Consider the following 18054-nt stretch of genomic DNA (forward strand, 5'->3'; position numbering starts at 1 on the left):
CCTGCACTCACATGTACACACTTGCACTCACCTGCACACCCGTGCCCACACCCGTGCACACACACCCGTGCACACACACCTGCACACACGTGTACACACTTGCACTCACCTGCACACACCTGTGGTCACCTGCACACACTCACTAACCTGCACACACATGTACACACCTGCACACACTAACCTGCGCACACTTACCTGCACTCACCTGCCCACACCTGTGCACACTCACCTGTGCTCACCTGCACTCACCTGCACACACTAACCTGCACACACGTGTACACACCTGCACACACCCATGCACACTTACCTGCACTCACCTGCCCACACCTGTGCACACTCACCTGTGCTCACCTGCACTCACCTGCACACACTAACCTGCACACACGTGTACACACCTGCACACACCCATGCACACTTACCTGCACTCACCTGCCCACACCTGTGCACACTCACCTGTGCTCACCTGCACTCACCTGCACACACTAACCTGCACACACGTGTACACACCTGCACACACTAACCTGCGCACACCTACCTGCTCACACCTGCGCTCACCTGCAGGCCCCGGGCCCGCCCCCGGGCCCGCCCGCCGCGCTCTCGCGAGAGGGGCGGGGCGGGGCGCCCCGGCCGCCGCCGCCGCCGCTGCCGGCCCGGCCCACTCGCGGCCGGTCGCCGGCGCCGCCGCTCGCTCGCTGCCATGGCGGGCCCGGCCCCGGGCTGGGCGCCCACCCACGTGCGGGTGACGGTGCTGCGGGCGCGGGGGCTGCGCGCCAAGGCGGCGGCGGGCGGCAGCGACGCGTACGCGGTGATGGCGCTGGGCCGCGACAAGTTCCGCACGTCGGTGGCCGAGCGGTGCCGGGGGGAGCCGCTGTGGCGGGAGGAGGCCACGTTCGAGCTGCCGGCGCGGCCCGCCGCGCTGCGCCTCACGGTGCTGCACCGCGCCCTGGCCGGCGCCGACAAGTTCCTGGGCCGCGCCGAGGTGGAGCTGGCCGCGCTGAGGGACGGCGGCGGCCCGCGGCACACCAGGTGCGAGCGGGCCCGGGGCAGCGGCGGCCGCCGTGCCCCACGGGAGCGGGGAGGGTGTGCTGTGCCCCACGGGAGCGGGGAGGGTGTCTGGGGTTCCTGTGCCCCACGGGAGCGGGGAGGGTGTCCTGTGTCCCACGGGAGCGGGGAGGGTGTGCTGTGTCCCACGGGAGCGGCGAGGGTGTGCTGTGTCCCACGGGAGCGGGGAGGGTGTCCGGGGTTCCTGTGCCCCACGGGAGCGGGGAGGGTGTCCTGTGTCCCACGGGAGCGGGGAGGGTGTCCGGGGTGTCCTGTGTCCCACGGGAGCGGGGAGGGGTGTCCTGTGCCCCACGGGAGTGGGGAGGGTGTCCTGTGTCCCACGGGAGCGGGGTGGGTGTCCCGGGGTGTCCTGTGTCCCACGGGAGCGGGGAGGGTGTCCTGTGTCCCACGGGAGCGGGGAGGGTGTGCTGTGCCCCACGGGAGCGGGGAGGGTGTGCTGTGCCCCACGGGAGCGGGGTGGGTGTCCCGGGGTGTCCTGTGTCCCACGGGAGCGGGGTGGGTGTCCGCGGTGTCCTGTGTCCCACAGGAGCAGGGTGGGTGTCCCGGGGTTCCTGTGTCCCACGGGAGCTGCAGGGAAGGATGGAGTGGCCCATACCGGGGGAGAGGTTTTTGGGGGGTGTCTCAGCCCCATGGCTCCCACGGAGAGGTTTGGAGGAGCCTGTGCACCCCTCGGAGGTGTGGGAGGGCTTCTGTGCCCCACGGGGGCTGGGGAGGACGCTGAGGGCTGCCTCTTGAAGGGGGTGAAGTTCTGTGAGGGGCTCCAGCTCCCCGTGGATGGCCCTGTTCCTCATGGGAACCTCTGTGCTCCTCAGGCATGGGGAGACCCCTGTGCCCCCGTGGCAGCCTGTGTGTCCCACGGTCTGGGGGTCACCCTGTGCCCCAGAGCAGTGGGGGAGTTCTGCTGGGGGACTCTTCTTCCCCACCTGGACCCCTGAAGCCCCAAAAATGCCCACGGGGTGACCCCTTGGAGCAGGTGAGCCCTAGGAGCCCCCAGAGCTGGGCAGTGCCTTCCCCTGGAAGAGGCTGGGGGCCAGGAGAACGCTGTTCCAGCCGGTCCTGCCTGGTCCTTGGCGTTGATTTTCAATCATTTCCGTGTGAGTGCTGACACTACCGAGGAAGCAGCCTGGCCCCCGAAACCTGCTGTCCTCGGGATGCTGCCTCCTTCCAGCAGGGACTGAGCGCTCCGACAGCCGATTATTTATTTTTGCTAGCAAACACTTGGAGCGTGCCAGGGTCTGGATAGTTCCACCTTCCAGGGGCTGACCCCACCGCTGTCAGCAGGGCTCCGAGCCGGGGCCGCTCCTGCCCAGCGCCAGGCCTGTGTCACACCCGCTGCTTTGAACACAAACACGGCCCGGTGAAACCCAGGGGTGGTGCCCGGGAGGGTTTTACTGGGAGTCAGCAGCCTTGTAATGTGCTGTGAGTCACCTTCCTCCCCTGCCTCACCTGAGCAGCGCCGCGGAGCCTGTCCCGCTTGCCAAGGCTTAATTAGGCCGCGGGTTCATTAAGGCTGTGTCAGACTCTGCTGTGTTTACACTGCAGAGCCCCTTGGTCAGCAGAGCTCAGGGCTGGTGCCTCGGGCTCCCAAGCGCGTTCCTTTGTGTCTGGGCAAAGGAAAATTGAGGGGGAGAAAAGAGGAAAACACAACTTTGGTACTCCTGGGGAAATTTCTCATGTTTTCAGTTGTTTCCAACCCTCGGTTTCCTGTTGGAAACCTGTTTTGTTCTTGCTGCCATGGTGATGTGTAGCCATAAAGGGCTAGTTTTATTTGGAAAATAGATGTATGTTGATTGACAGGTGCTTGCTAACACCATAAATGCCACTAATGAGATTTTTTTGTGGTCTGGGGGGTTGTCAGTCCATGATTTCCTTCCAGCCACTGCCAGGGGTGCTGCTTTCAGCCGGGGCTGAGCTGCTTTGCTGAACACGGTGTTTGCCCGTGGCTCCCGGGACACACAGGATCAATTGTGGCACCGAAGCCCTGCGAGTGCAGGATGCTCCTAGAAACCACTTTGGAACAAAAGTGTGCAGTGCTGGCTCATGTTAAAGGCAAAGGGGTTGTGATTCCAGGGCTGCTGCAGCTCCAGGGACTGGGCAAAGCCTTGATTTCCTGATTTAAAGCCCTTCCCTGGGTGTCTTCTAACCCCAGGCCCCTGACTGTCACTTAAGTGTTCATTTAGAGTCACAGAATCCGAGAATGGACCTTAAAGCCCATCTTGTTCCACCCCCTGCCCTGGGCAGGGACAGCTTCCACTAGACCTTTGCTCCAAACCTGGCCTTGGACACTTTGAGGGACAGGACAGACACAGCTTCTCCAGGATCAGGGCCTCACCACCCTCAGAGGGAAGAATTTCTTCTACTTTTCCTTTTGAAGTGTCTGTAGCAGATTCCTGAATCCATCTCCTTTGGTTATCCCCATTAATTTTGAATTTTCTCTGGAGCAAATCACCTTTTCCTGTTCTCTTTTGTTGTTTCCAGTATACCTTTGGAGGTTGTAGTGCAAATTCGATGGCAGGGCACATTTGCATGCTCTGTTTGCTGCCTTTATTTTCCCGTTCCAGCTTTGTGGGGAGGAAGAAACAAAGCAGTTTCCAGGCAGCCTTTCCTATGGGTTCTGTGGGGTTGGGAATGCTGCGGTTCCACCAACACACAAACCATCCTGGTGTGCAGTGCTGACCGTTCTCTGTGCTGGCTCAGATGTGGTTTGAGTGTCACCCAGGGGTGGTTGAGGGTGTGAGGGTGGTGGGATTGTGGTTTGGGAGGCGCTGGGCAGTGCCCACGCAGAGCTCGATGTTGGGGAGGGAGAGGGCTCTGGCTGAGCAATGTCCTTCCTGGTGCGTGCCAGTCACGAGCCTGGGGAGGTGAGTGGAAATCCCCAAGGTCTGGGAGGCTGGGGTTGGCTCTCTGGTGTTGATTAGGGGTTCCTTGGCTTAAGAGGCATTAAGGAGCTGGAATGAAAGGTATGAGGGCGTGGGATGTGTGTGCAGCTCTGAGGCTGCTGCTCTCGCTCCACTTCAAAGCCGTGGCCCCTGCCAGTGTCAGAAGGCGAGATGAAAGGGCAGAGGAGAGTGGCTGAGCTGAAATACAGGAATTCCATCTTGTGCCTCTGTTTTTTCTTCTTTTTTTTTAACCCTTCCTGATCTGGTTTTAAACCAAATCTTACTAATAACTTTCTGTTTACGATAAGGAATGTTTTCTTTGGCACCTGGGGCTGTGACCATGACATCACCATAAGATAAAAGGTTTTCTTTTCCTACACTGTGGGCTGATTTTTCAGCCATAAGCGCCCTCTGTGTTCTTAGTTACTGGTGGTTAAAGAAATCCTCTTGTTGCTGCAGGTGGTACAAGCTTCGCTCCAAGCCAGGGAAGAAGGAAAAAGAGAGAGGGGAGATCGAGGTGGATATCCAGTTCATGAGGAGCAGCATGACAGCCAGCATGTTTGACCTGTCCATGAAGGACAAGCCCCGCTCTCCCTTCGGGAAGCTCAAAGACAAGCTCAAGGGCAAGAGGAGCAGTGGCCTCTCGGACACGGCGTCGGAGATCGTCCCCAGCACCTCGCACTCCCCTGCTGACAGCGAGGATGAGGCTGTGGAGAAGGAGAAGAAGAAATCCAAGTTCAAAGCGCTGTTCTCCAAGCCTGGCCTGCAGAAGACGTCCCTGTCCCAGTCCATGTCAGTGCTGCCCACTCAGCAGCCCCTCACCCAGAGGGTTCGGCTGCGGCCCAGCGACTTCCAGGCGCAGTGGGATGAGGAGGAGCCCGAGACCTCTCCTGCCTCAGAACGTGAGTGTTGGCACAAAACCTTCCCCCAGAGGGTTCTTTACACTTTTCAGAGCACTGGTTAAATTCTCCTTTCTGAGCAAATCCATTGGAAGTCCCTGCTGGCACTGAGGCTGTCAGTAGTGTCAGAGAAAAGATTGTTCTCGCATCTTGAATTTTTCCATTTTTTTTCCAGGATCCTTTGAAAGTGTGCCGGAACAGAAGCCAGCTCCTTCTCCTCTGTTTAAATCTCGTAAACCAGCCTTTTTGGACAGTAGGCAGCTAACCCAAGGAACCACTAACCACACCAAAAAGGATGGCCTCTCTTTGTTCAGTGGCCTTAAATCCAAAAGTGATCCCATGTCCAAGTCTAGTCTGTGCATCAATGGCAGTCATATCTATATGGAAGAGACCATGACGAAGGACAAGACTCCAACCTCTTCCCCCTCTCCTCACAACCTCAGGAGGAAGCAGCTCTTTGCTTCAGAGGAGAACCTGTCCTCCAGGTCCATTAAATCACCTGAAGAGATAGGGAGAACCTCTCCTGGGCAGGCTTTCTCTGGGTCCACATCCTTGGAGACCTTCAAGTCCATGACTTTGCCATCATACAAACTGCTGAGCAGTGAGGAGCACCTGGACACCAGCGTTCCACCAAGCATCGAGGCTGTTAGAGAGACCAAAAAACCAGAGCACAAAAAGTCTGCCTTGCTCTCCCTGGTCACTGGGAAGAAGGAAACGGTGAAGCCCAGCGATGCTGAGATTATTCCCGACAGGACCCTGCAGAGTGAGGGTACAATTCCAGAAGAGAAGAGTGAAGAGGAGGCCAAATGCCCTGAAGCCCCAGCAGCTCTGGGCAGAAGGAGCCCGTCAGGAGACGCTCAGCACGTGGAGGAGGCCGTCACAACCAAGCAGCAGCTCGGCCCTTGTGAGGAGGAGTGGAAACCCGAGAAAGCTGCACCAGCCAAGACCAAAGCTGTGAAACCCAGGTGGGTCGCAGCTGCTGGCAGGAGTCGGGCTGGGCAGTGCTGGTGGCAGGGGGCAGCGGGCTGTGCCTGCCACACCTGGGCTCAGGTGCTGCTCTGCGGGTACCTGCGGGTTTTATGCTGGCGTTGGGTGCTCTGATAGCAAAGGGCAACTCCCAGGTTCTTCCTCAGAGTGAAAAGAAGATGGATGTAGGGGTGCTCCTTGTAAGTGATGCTGAAATAATGGTTCTCAAGCGCAGGAGGCACCTGGCAGGTGCTGAAGGGGTGAATTTTCTTGCTGGATCTCTTGCACAAACTAACTCTGTCTGAGCTGTGTGGCTGCAGCCTCCCCAGGGTCTGAAATGCCCGTTCTAACGTCTCTGCTTTCCTCTTCCCTACTTGGCTGTGGTTTTCCAAAGGGTAGCCTTGGAGCCCTCCTGCTTCTGGCATCGTTCACAGCAACACAGAGGGATTTTGTGCGGATTTGTACAGAAGGCTTTTTCGGAAATTCTGTTCTTTTATCCTTCATACAAATATATAAATTGTGTATGAGGTTTATTATATATATGTAGGTGTGCCCTACTAATACGGCTGTGTTTTGTGTGTGTCCCTAACTCTAACTCCTCCTTTTCAGTGCTTCTCAAGTTTAAGTTTCTTTCCTGTGTGTTTTACATACTAATAAACCTGCTTGGGGTGCAAAGAGACAGTGCTTAAAGCAGCAAAACCAAGCTCTGCAGCAGGAGAGTTGTGACATAAGCCCTGTGCTTGGTGAAGGTGCAGTTAAGGATGTAAAGTCTCACAGACAAGGGACCTCTCTCTGAGGTCTCTTTAAGGTGTAGCTCATCTCCAGTGGCAGCTTGTCTGTTCCTGCCTCATGTTGCATCTGCAAGTGACATGCGAGTTTTTTGTCCCTTTTTGCAGACTGGGCCTGTCTCCAGAGGAGGAACCCAAAGCCACGCTTCCTACTCTTGCACCTGACCCCCTCCCTGCTTTTCTCTCTGTGCACCGTATCAGCAGTGCCAATAATCCTTTTATTTCTGAAGTGGGGCAGACAGTCCAAGTGCCAGACTCTGAAAACATCACTGGTTCTCCTGCTTCTCTCACTTCTCCTGCTTTAGCTGCAGAGCTCTGGAAAGACAAGAACCCTTTTACTCCTGAGTGGGACAGGGCATCCAGAGCCCTGGATCCCAGCAGCATCACCCACTTCCCTTCATCCCATCATCCTGCAGCCTCTGTTCCCAAAGTGCCTCTTCCTGGGCAGGTCTCTGCCAGGGGAAATAATCCTTTTGCTGCTGACTGGGGGCAGGGTTCTGAGGGCTCTGAGGCTTCCTGGGGTCTCTCTGGCCCACACACACCTTCTGTCCCCTCTGACTGTCCTCTCAATGACAACAATCCCTTTGTGTCCAAGCGTGGGGGACAGGCAGCACCAGCTTCCCAGGCTGGCTCTTCCCCTTCCTGCCTTCCTGGTGGGGAGGACTGTTCTTCTGCAGGACACTCTGCTCATGGTGCTTCAGGGGGCTCTGCAGATGTGGCTTTAACCAGTGATGCCACAGCTGTGCCAGGCCCTCTGGGCACCTTATCTCACCCCCCTTCAGGCCCCCCTGGGCTGGCTCCAGAACCACACCGGGATTCTGTTTGGCTTCAGCCTGAGGATTCTTCAGAAAGCAGCAAACCAGGCCGTGGGAAATCTGTGTCCTTTGTCCGTGGGGAATGGCAGGGTGTTCCATCAGGTGATGTGGGTTTGGGTGGGCAGGAAGGTGGAGAGCAGCCCCTGGATTCCAGTGGGAGGTTACAGGTGGGTTCAGGGGCAGCAGGAGAGCGAACAGAGTTTGTGCGTGAGCTAGGAGCAGGGGGTGACCCATGGACAGAACTCTCTGGGGACAGCACTCATCCCACCTGGAACAGTGATGGAACAGCTGTGGAGGTCACTGGTGTGAGCACGGAGCCCTGCACGAGGGGTGACAAAGGCTTTGTGTCTTACTCTAAGTACAGTGACAGCCTCGTGCCAGAGGCTGACCAGGCACCATCCCCCAGGAGCGAGCTCAGGAAGGAGCAGGAGACCTGTGGTGGAAAGCAATGGGCAGAATCTGTGCCCGTGTTAGAGCCCCAGGCACCTCCACCTGCTGGAAAGGAGGCACTTTCTCAAGTCCAGCCAATGCCAAGAGCCTGCACAGTGTCCCCTGGGGAAGGGGAGCCAGGGAGGGCTGGCAGTGAGGTCCTTGTGCCTCCAAAGCCAGCCCCACGACTGGCTGTACTGCTGAGGAAGTCCCCAGCCACTCCCCAGGCTGAGCTAAGGGCTGATGTTCCTGCATCAGGGGATGCTGCAAAATCCACCCCAGGGCTCCCGTTCCCTGAAGCCTCAGCTGCTCGTGGGTGCCTCCCTCAAGGGGGCTCCTTGGGGACTGTCACCCCTGCAGTGGCACCCAGAGGTAAGAGCAGTGGCAGGCCTTTAGAACAGGAAGATGGTGATTTATCTGTCACTCTCACAAACGTCAGGTCTGCCATTCCTGTTCCCGGGGACCGGGGCTCGGCACCGGCCGGTCTCCCGGTGATCCCGGAGGGAGGCTCTGATGACGAGCTGCTGGGGGACTGCCAGGACACCTGTGGGGCCACTGCAGGTGACAGAGGTGTTCTAGGGAATGGAGAGCAGCCCCGAGCTTTGACACCTTTGCATGGAGAGCAGAGAGAGCTCTCTGATAGCTCTGCTGCTGCTCTGGGAGGAGGAGCAGGAGCCATTCCTGGTGCCTGTGAGCCAGGGAGTTTGGCTGTGCTGCCTGCTGCAGTGGGTGCTCCCAGGGTCTGTGTCCAGGGAGCTGACTCAGGCTTAGGTGTGACATCTCATTCCAGGGAGTGTGACAGTCATTCTGGGAGACAAGAGCTGGAAAGGAGTGCAGGTGCTGATGAGCGTGCAGAGTGTGACTTCTCTGAGCCTTCTGCTTTCTCTTCCTCCCTGTCAAGTCCTTGCCAGCCCCGCTCTTTCTCTCATTCCCTTCTCTCTGACACCCCGAGTCGTAGAGCAGAGTCTCCGAAAAAGCCAACAGCCGAGGGCTTCGCAGATAAAGCGGGAAATTCGGGCAAGAAGAAGCTTCTCCAGGCACGGGTTTCACCCTCTGAAACGTTCCCTAACCAATCCCCACGGGGTGCTGAAACCGTGTCTCCCCAGCACAGGTGAGGCGTGTGGGGATCACAGCAGGTACCTCCGTGCAGGTGGGAGCTTTGCTGTGCTCTCTGGGTGCAGATCTGTCCCTGAGGCTGCTGGATCAGACCAGGACAGCCCTGACTTCCCCTGGGGCTGTGTCTGTCAGGGCTGGCTGCTGTCACCCAGTGCGGGGTTGCTGCTGGCTCCAGGAGGGTCTGTGCAGCTCCTCGGGGTGCCCAGGGGAGCAGCTGCTCCTCACAGCTCTTGGGGGAGCTTAGGGAAATGGAGTCACTCCATCCCACTGGCCAGAGGGCCTGAGCTGTTTGTCAGAGAGGGGGAAAGGACACCTGATAAACGTTTCCTGGCTGAGCAGGCTCCTCAGGGATCACCAGCCCTGCTGCAGCTCAGGCTGCTCCTGCTGCTGCAGCTCCTGCTCTGTGGGAGTGGTGCCACTGCCCTGTCAGCCCTCGAGCCTTCACCTGCAGTGCTCTGCCTGGGGTCTAGGACACCTCTGGGACAGCATTTGCTGGAATAGAAGGAAAATTTTGTTCCTGTGTTAAAATTGGTGCTGTAAGTCTGTGCAGGCAAATAATGACAGCACTTCCTCACAGCTGGTGATGTCAGTTCAGATTGGACATGGCATAGCACTTGTCTCAGGACAGCAGAAGTATTTGGTATGTTGTAAGATCACAACTATGTTCTGATTAGGAAAGTCAGGCTGAAATACCAGTTTCTGAGGGATGAGAGTAGCTGCCCCGTGTTCTGTCTCCTCGTGTAGCCTGACCTGGCTTTTCTTCCATGACACACAGAGGATGTATTTTCCTTCCTGCTGCTGCTTTATCTCCAATGCCTTAAGTCAATAAAGATAGTAGAGAACTGGAAAATACTTACAAAACCCCTGTGGCTTAGAAATACCTTGTCTTCTTTAAACTGAATTTCTTTTCTGTCAGGACATAGAGCAGGGAGGGAATTGTCCCCAATTTCTTGCTGTATTTGTTCTCAATCTAAAGATCTATGTCATGCTGCTGTTACCTCTTCTGCCTGAACAGCAGGACCCTTTTTTTCCTGTTGCAGACTCCATCCTGTGAAGCCAATGAATGCCATGGCTAACAAGCCTCAGAGCAAGAACTTGAATGTCATCAGCACCATGAATGAAAAGCTGCTGGAAATGAGTGTGAAGGTATGGAGGGAAGTGGCACTTTGACTGCCCAAGCTTTGATTTAATTGAAGAGTTTGTGTATTCCAGATAGCTGGGCCAGGAACATCCTTTTGGTCAGCCCTCAAGAGTGGGATCGTTCCTTAAATGCTTATTTTCTTGCAGACTGACCTATAAGAGAGCCGGGCTCGTGTTTTTGGGGGCGCTTCTCAGGCACAGCCACTTCCTTGGAGCACAGTCGTGCAGCTGGGTCAGCATTGGGACTGAGAGGAGCTCTCAGCATAATCCTGGTCTCAAGAGAGACCTCCAGGCTTGAGGCACAGCTTCCCTGATCCGAAAGGCTGGGAGCATCCCCGGGTCAGCAGGGAAAATCACGGCTCCCCTTATGGTCTGTCAGGGTTTTTTTGGGAAATAGGGAAGTTAGAACTGAAATAACAGCAGTGCCTCCTTCTGGTGAGAGGGGAGGGGATGGGAGTTCAGTGATTCAAACTGCCACGCTGCTGTTTCAAGGGGGTTGAAAACTTGCAGTGGGTGTTGTGGTGTTCTGATTCCACCTAAATTGTGTGCGATGCCCCACGGGGGCCTGTTGTGCTCACTCTCCCTGCCTGGGCAGTGTTCTGGGAGCTGGAGGAATCAGCAGAAGCTGCCCAGTACCTCTCATGCTGTGTGAGGTTTAAAACCAGATTTTCCAAAGGAATGGGAAGAAACAGCAAAGGCCTGGGTGGGCATTTTGTGCTGTTTACCATGAATTTGGCTTTCCCAGAGTGCACTGAAGCAGCTGTTTTAAGCTTTACCAGGTTTGTTTGGCAGCAGCTGTCACCGTGCTGGTCTGTGTGTTGTGTGTCTGGTTTGGAATGTCCTGTGCCTGCTCTGACCCTGCCTTCCCTCCCTCCCTCCCAAGAAATACGATCCCTCAGACCCTGCCTATGCCTATGCTCAGCTGACACACGATGAGCTGATCCAGCTGGTGCTGAAACAGAAGGATACCATTACCAGGAAGGACCTCCAGGTGCGGGAGCTCGAGGACTACATCGACAACCTGCTTGTCAGAGTCATGGAAGAAACCCCAAACATCCTCCGTGTTTCCATGTCTGGCAACAGAAAAGCTGGGAAGATGTGAAGGGTCTGGGGGCGTCGGTGGGCAAGGACTGAATTCCCCCAGAGGAGGGTGAGGAGCTGGTGGTGCTGGGTGTGCTGCTCACAGAAAATGACCTTTTCCTGTTTCTGCCTTGAGCAACCCTTGATTGATTAATAGTTCCATCAGGTGTTGTCATGCAGTCACCTTACCATATTTATTTTTTTTTTCCTTCCCATTATTTGGGGAGGTCAGGCATTAATCCAAAGACTGGTTGTGATGGGAAGGAGGAGGGTTTTTGTTGTGTTTTGCTTCCCAGCAAGGCGCTGATGATCCTTTAGGATGATTTTTTTAAATGGTTTTGTTTTGTAGCAGCTTTTAGAGATCAGTTACTTTTTTTTCCACATCTGAAGTTGTAGTGCAATATGAATCCTTGTACAGTAGAGCTTGAGGATTTGATTGTTTTTAAAATAATAATTAACTACACTGGATAAGTCCAAAGATGGCCCAGCTTCGGACCTGGGCTGTAATTTGAAAGGAATGAAAGTTGACCATAAGCTGACCAAATCTCAGTTCATCTCATCGAGTGGACATTCCCAAGAGTCCTTCAAGGGAAAGTTGACAGGTTTTTTGGAGTAGGAGACATTGAGGTCCACGGTACGTTTCTACCACAGGAATGGCACCAATGGATTTAGGCCTGAGGTACATTTTAAATCAGAAGTTTTGCTCTTAGTGTCTTAAATTTCTGCTCTGGAGGCTGTTCAGAGCGGGCAGAGACTGCCCTGTGCTCTGCTCTCCCACTTTGTGCCCCGTGGGAGCTCTGTGACCATTTCCCTTTCACACTGCACGGAGGGAACAGAAATTCCTTGGGGTTTGGAGCTGGGGCTCACCTTGAGGGCCCTCCCAAGGTGAGGAGCCTTGCAGTGCTCCTGCTGTCAGTGCAGGCAGGGCTGGGGCTCCCCCCTGCTCTGGCTCCTTGCTGCTCCCTGGGGAGGAGAGTCTTGAGTGGCTGAGGGGGCTGGGGGTGCTGCACAGCCCAGAGCTCTGGGGGTCCTGGTGGGCTCAGGGGAGTTCTCCCCATCCCCTCAGTCAGGCTGGGGGTGCTGCACAGCCCAGAGCTCTGGGGGTCCTGGTGGGCTCAGGGGAGTTCTCCCCATCCCCTCAGTCAGGCTGGGGGAGCAGCCAGCACAGCTTCCCCTGCTGCAGACTGAACAGAGCTTTGTTTGCTGAGCTCTTGGCAGAGACCAAAACAGCAGATGCCTTTTGGGACCCCTGGGATTTGCCAGGGCAGGAAGAGTCCATGAAAGGCTTAGAGGGAAACTGGAAAACCAACAGAGCCCTGCAAAGGACCAAAGCTTCATGAGGAGCAAAGCTTCAAGCTTTCCAGCCCGAATTCTATGGAAATAAACACTCCTGCCTTTGGAAGTTGTTGGGTTATTGGGTCACTCCTGGCTCAGGGGTGAGTTTCTAACTCCATTTCTCTACAGGAAAGCACTTTATTGAGGGACTGGAGCAGCTGGAAGGACTCTCACCCTGTGAGCAGTCTGCTTACAATGTCACACACCACTGCAGATCTCAAATGCTGTATTATGTAGTGAGGAGCAGTTTGATAGATTTGCACAGAGATGTAAACATTTATTAGAAAAATCAAAGAAATTCTGTAATGGCATTTTTATCCTGGTTATCCCTGCTACCAAAGTCTGGAGCTTTACTGGCAGAGCTGTCCCTCATGGGCAGCCTGACCTCAAACAAGCCTTAGGAGCTGAGTCTTGCAAGACTTCAGGTACTTTTGTCTCATTTTAGTGTTATTTGAACAGTGAGGGCGTTCTCTGCTTTCTGCTGTGCCCTCTGCTCTGAGTGAAGGCAGCCTTGGTGGTGGTTTCATTCTGAGTGCTGTGCCTGGCCTTGCTGGAGCTGCTGCTGCCTCCTGTGCCTTCTCGAGCGAGGAAGATGAAGGATTGATTTGTTTCCTCCTCGTGCCTCTGTGGATCTCTGGACAGAGGATCCTGTACCTCACTGATAAACTTGTATTTTAGATTTTTTCTCCGCTGGGAAGAGTGACCTGCACAGAACCAAAGCAATAAATAATATTATTGTTCATAAAAGAAATAATGTTATGCTCTTAGCAGAGACGAAGCCTTAATGCTTGGGACAGCGGCAGCCCCAGCCATGGGTGTCATGGCAGCCCCAGCCGTGGGTGTCACTCCCATGGGTGCCGTGGCAGCCCCAGCCGTGGGTGCCAGCTCCCGTGGGTGCCGTGGCAGCCCCAGCCATGGGTGTCACTCCCATGGGTGCCGTGGCAGCCCCAGCCGTGGGTGCCAGCTCCCGTGGGTGCCGTGGCAGCCCCAGCCATGGGTGCCAGCTCCCCAGGGCTCCTCTGTCCCAGGGGCTGCAGCTGTGGCACCTCTCCCTGAGCAGACCCATGGCTGGGGCACGGGGGGCTCACAGTTCTCCACTTGCCCAGCCCCAAAAACGTCGCCCAGCCCTCCAGCCTCGTTTATATTGTCAACACTCGTTAAAGCCTTTGGTGTGAGGGGACTGGCATTTTACATCCTCAAGGGCCTTAAGAACCAAATGTATTGTTTATTATTGAAGGATCCAATGCATGTTCCCTGTTTGTACTCCCTGCTTTTAGCCCAGCTGCTGTTTTTAGACACCTTTTGGTTTTACGGAACACTACAATAAAGACACCTCAAACGCAGTGCTCTGGCCACCGTGTCTTTGCTCTGGAGTTTAGAAGGGTTTTATCCCCTCCTCGTGCCTCTGCTCATCCTGCTCCCGGCGTTCCGGCCTGCTGTCATCCCTGCGCCATCCGGTGCTGCCTGCAAACCCCTCGCGGGGTGGGGGAGCCTGACGGACGGGCGGGTCCGCAGCTGCAGCGCCGGGAGTTTCTGCCCTCACGGCAGCGCCGGCCTCGCGCTGCGCCGCGGACGGGAGGGGGCCCTGGGGGCCCTGGGGCTCCGCGCCGCGGTGCTTCCCGTTCCCCGCCGGGAGGACGCGGCCTCCCCGGTGCCATGGGAGCCCTGGGGCTCCGCGCCGCGCTGCTTCCCGTTCCCCGCCGGGAGGACGCGGCCCCCCCGGTGCCATGGGGGCCCTGGGGCTCCGCGCCGCGCTGCTTCCCGTTCCCCGCCGGGAGGACGCGGCCCCCCCGCTGCCGCTCCCCGCGCTGCCCGGGGCCGCCGTCCCGGCCGGAACGCAGCGCGCGCCGGCGGCGCCTCGGCCGGGCGGGCGCCGGGACGGACCGCGGGCGGCGCCGCTATTGGTGGGCTCGGGGCGGGCCGCGCCGCTATTGGTGGGCTCGGGGCGGGCCGCGCCGCTATTGGCTGTTGGCGGTGCGCCCGCCCCAGCGCTCCCCCAGCGCGGCGGCGGCGATGGCGGCGCGGGGCCGGTGCCCCGAGTGCGGGTCGGCGTCGCTGGTGGAGGACGCGCACTACGCGCAGCAGCAGCTGGTCTGCGCCTCCTGCGGCTGCGTCCTGTCCGAGGGGCTCCTCACCACCACCTACACCGACGAGGAGCATCTGCGGGGTGCGGCACCGGACCCGGGAGCGTCCGCGCTCGGGGTGGGGGTGCAGGACCGACGGTCCGCGGCTCGTTTGGGCCTTTCCGAGCCGGTGCGAGAAGCGAAGCGCTCCCCGAGCTGTGTTCGGAGGGGCCGTGCCGGGCACTCGCGGCTCAGGCCGGCCGCTCCCGCTCCCTCCATCCCCCAGCACCAGCGGGGTTTTCCAGCCCGGGGCACACCCGCAGCACTTCCCGGACAGGGTCTGGCTTGGAGCCGGTGATGAGCTTTGAATTTAAACTGGAGGATCTCTTATTGTCAAAAGAGATTATTAGAATCCCATTGAAATCTCTTAGAAGAGCTTTAAAGGCAGCGGGGCAGCCCCGAGGCCGTTGCCTGGCTCTGTCTGGAGGGAATTCCCAGCTCAGAGGAGATCCAAGAGCTCGCTTTTACCTGTGCTGCTCTAACTCAGCGCCCTCAGACAGTTCTGGTCGTTGCAGTCCGGTTCTGTGGGCATCTGCTGGCCCCAGATCCATGTCTCTGTGCCTGGATTCCCCTCAGGACTGACTGATCCACCCCTGTTTTCCAGAGGTCGCCTATTCCCAGAGCACTGGCCAGAAGGAGCAGCTGAGCCGCTGCCTGCAGCGAGGTGAGAGCAGCTCCTGACCCCCCCTCCTCTCTGCCTGCCGCTCCAGTTGTTTCACCTGGTTCTAGTGGTGAAAAAGTGCCCCAAACCCCTGGAGCTGAGCCGGGGGAGGGCACTTGGTGCTGCCTGCCCTGAGGGCCTGGGAGGGGCTTTAGTTCGGGCTGGGTGAGTGTTGTCTGCTGGACTTCCTCACTCCGAGTGTGACCCCGCAGGGATCCGGAGGGTCCAGGACCTCTGCAAGGTGCTGCAGCTGCCGGCTGTATTCGAGGAAATGGCCGTGTCCTACTTCCAGAGGGCTCTGCAGCTCCCCGCCTTCCACCTGGTCAGCCTGGAGAAGAAGGAGCTGCTGGGAGGCTGCTGCGTGTTCGTGGCGTGCCGCCAGCACCGCTGGCCCCTGACCATGGGCACCGTGTGCTCCCTGCTCTACGCCCGGCAGGAGCTGTTTGCCAGCGTCTTCCTGAGCCTGCAGCGGGAGCTGGGGCTCTCGGTGCCCGCCCTGAGCCTGGCAGACCTGGTGACAACGCACCTGAACAGGTGAGAGGGGCTTTGGGGCCCTTGTTTAGCCTGGCTGGATGGAGGGGCTGGGGTGTGGCCGTGGGCAGGGCTGAGCTGTGGCACAGGTGTGTGCTCAGGCTGGGCTGGCTTTTGTCCCTCCATGTCACACCTGGGCTGTGATTCTCAGTGTGGAGAGGGCAGAGGGGGCTCGGGGGCACCATGGATCATGGGATCCAGGATCTCTGGGGCTGGAAAGAATCTCTGAAGCTGTTGAGTCCAGCCCGTGCCCGGTGCCCACCTTGTCACCCAGCCCAGAGCACGGAGTGCCACCTCCAGGGATGGGGACTCCACCCCTTCCCCCAGAGAACCCTTCCCATAAAAAACTGCTCCTGGTGTCCAGGAGTGGCAGCCAGGGCAGGAGCAGGGTGTGTTTGTCCCCGAGGCTCCCCCTTATCGCTGGCTGGGGGCTGTGCACAAATCACCAACGGGACGGGACTGCTGTGGAACACATCTCGAGCTGTTTATTTCCCAGCATCAATCTCATTACATGATTATGGCAATGGGAAGGTGCCAGCAGCTCACATCCTAGGCAGCAGACTAAGAACTTAATATTACAATTTGCTTTAAAAGCTTTTTGACCAATCACACAAAACAAAAACATAATGACAGTAGTTTTACCTAACCACCATAAACACACGTACCTTTGGTTAAAATAATGCTTCCTGGTTTCAAATACAATACTTACTTATAAGCCTTAAGATACAATGCACAGAGCTCCATTATTAAGCTTAAAACTTCTTAATATCTCACCAGAGATACTTTTCTACAACTTAGAGTTATTCTACCCAAGTGTTAATACACAGACCATTGCTCTATTTATCCTTTCTTTCTACTTCTTGTATAATTGTTCTGCTGACAAATCTTATAGCTACTGCTTAGCTCTAATCACCATCCTGCTGTCTCTAAAGCCTGCCTTTTACAACACTCCCAAACCCCTCTGATTTAAAAAATCCCACACCCCTGAGCACAGCCCCTTCGCCCCCGCAGCTTCCGGCTGGTGCAGCCCACGGCCAGCGTCCCCGCGCCCTTCCTGGAGGACAAGGAGCAGCTGCTGGCCCGCACCTTGGCCATCGTGGAGCTGGCCAGCGAGACGTGGCTGGTGACCGGCCGGCACCCCGTGCCCCTGGTGACGGCCGCGGCCTTCCTGGCCTGGCAGTCGCTGCGGCCCGGCCCGCGCCTGCGCTGCCCCTTGGCGCGGTTCTGCCGCCTGGCAGGGGTGGACCTGCCCCCCCCGGCCCACCTCCGGCTGGCCGAGCTGCTGGACATCCTGCTGGGAATGGCCTCCCAGCTCTCCTGGCTGCGTGCCTTCTGCTTGGACAAGAGAACGGTGGTGAAGCACATCGGGGACCTGCTGCAGCACCGGCTCTTCCTGCTGAAACGCGCCTTCAGCCAGCAGGACGGGCAGGGCCAGCAGGACACGGCCCCGGGCCAGGGCTCTGGGAGCCAGGGCTCCCTGGATAAAGACTCTCTGAGCCAGGACTCCCCAGGCCAGGGCTGCCCAGGCCAAGACTCTGGGAGCCAGAGGTGCTCGGGCAAGGACTCTGTGAGCCCAGGCTCCCCAGATAAGGACTCCCTGAATAAGGACTCCCCAGGGCAGGACTCTGTGAGCCAGGACTCCCTGGATAAGGACTCTGTGAGCCAGGGCTGCCCAGGGCAGGACTCTGTGAGCCAGGGCTCCCTGGATAAGGACTCTGTGAATAAGGACTCCCCAGGCCAGGGCTGCCCAGGGCAGGGCCCCCCCAGCTCTCCTGCGGTGGCACAGCAGCAGGGCTGTTCCTCAGCAGGGAAGCAGCAGCGTGGGGGCAGCCTGAGGCCCCTGCTCCCTCCCTGCCTCCTGCGGCCCAGGAAGAGGCCGCGGCCGGCAGCTGCGAGCGCTCCGGCCGTGGCCCTCACGGGCGACGAGCCCATCTCGGACAGCGAGATCGAGCAGTACCTGCGGAGCCCCGAGGAGATCCGTGCCTTCAGGAAGGCCAAGGCCTGGCCCTGAAGGTGGCCCTGGCCCGGAGGGACGGTTTTGGGACCAGAAGTGTGAAGGCCACCAGGGACGGGGTGGTTGTGCTGCAGGGACAGTCACTCTGGGAATGAGGCTGGGCTGGGTCCTCCTTAATGTGCTGGACCAAAATGGGCTTTTTGTGGAGTGACTTCTTCAGGTCATGTTATGTTTCTGTTATAAGTAAATAAAAGTGCAGGTGCCAAGTTTTCCATG

At 57.6% G+C, this 18054-nt stretch overlaps 2 protein-coding genes across 5 annotated transcripts; both read left to right on the forward strand.

Annotated features, from left to right (window-relative positions):
• The first annotated feature begins 666 nt into the window (after positions 1-666).
• Positions 667-13852, forward strand: RAB11FIP1 (RAB11 family interacting protein 1). Of its 4 annotated transcripts, none has more exons than XM_085559142.1 (6): positions 667-1026; positions 4401-4843; positions 5016-5805; positions 6703-8949; positions 9995-10100; positions 10978-13852. In XM_085559142.1, the coding sequence occupies exons 1-6, from the start codon at positions 698-700 to the stop codon at positions 11194-11196; spliced, it is 4134 nt and encodes a 1377-aa protein (XP_085415268.1). In that variant the 5' UTR covers positions 667-697; the 3' UTR covers positions 11197-13852. The 4 variants fall into 4 exon arrangements, with proteins under 4 accessions (XP_085415268.1, XP_085415270.1, XP_021391544.2 ...); XM_085559144.1 differs by having other exon boundaries at positions 8629-8949; XM_085559143.1 differs by lacking the exon at positions 667-1026 and adding an exon at positions 1349-4304.
• Positions 13853-14506: 654 nt separating this feature from the next.
• On the forward strand, positions 14507-18052 carry BRF2 (BRF2 general transcription factor IIIB subunit). The gene is made up of 4 exons (XM_021535846.3): positions 14507-14676; positions 15237-15296; positions 15506-15827; positions 16836-18052. The coding sequence occupies exons 1-4, from the start codon at positions 14523-14525 to the stop codon at positions 17833-17835; spliced, it is 1536 nt and encodes a 511-aa protein (XP_021391521.1). The 5' UTR covers positions 14507-14522; the 3' UTR covers positions 17836-18052.
• The last annotated feature ends 2 nt before the right edge of the window (positions 18053-18054 follow it).

The sequence above is a fragment of the Lonchura striata genome, chromosome 22 (assembly GCF_050655825.1).
Source record: "Lonchura striata isolate lonStrDom1 chromosome 22, ASM5065582v1, whole genome shotgun sequence".
In the NCBI taxonomy this organism is placed as follows: domain Eukaryota; kingdom Metazoa; phylum Chordata; class Aves; order Passeriformes; family Estrildidae; genus Lonchura; species Lonchura striata.

Bases quoted from the DNA above. Each gene is read 5' to 3' on its own strand.
- RAB11FIP1 (XM_085559142.1), top strand. From the start codon at position 698: ATGGCGGGCCCGGCCCCGGGCTGGGCGCCCACCCACGTGCGGGTGACG. The intron at 8,950-9,994 runs GTGAGGCGTGTG...TTCCTGTTGCAG, and splicing joins ACCGTGTCTCCCCAGCACAG to ACTCCATCCTGTGAAGCCAA. The intron at 10,101-10,977 runs GTATGGAGGGAA...CTCCCTCCCAAG, and splicing joins TGCTGGAAATGAGTGTGAAG to AAATACGATCCCTCAGACCC.
- BRF2 (XM_021535846.3), top strand. From the start codon at position 14,523: ATGGCGGCGCGGGGCCGGTGCCCCGAGTGCGGGTCGGCGTCGCTGGTG. The intron at 14,677-15,236 runs GTGCGGCACCGG...CCTGTTTTCCAG, and splicing joins CGACGAGGAGCATCTGCGGG to AGGTCGCCTATTCCCAGAGC. The intron at 15,297-15,505 runs GTGAGAGCAGCT...GTGACCCCGCAG, and splicing joins GAGCCGCTGCCTGCAGCGAG to GGATCCGGAGGGTCCAGGAC.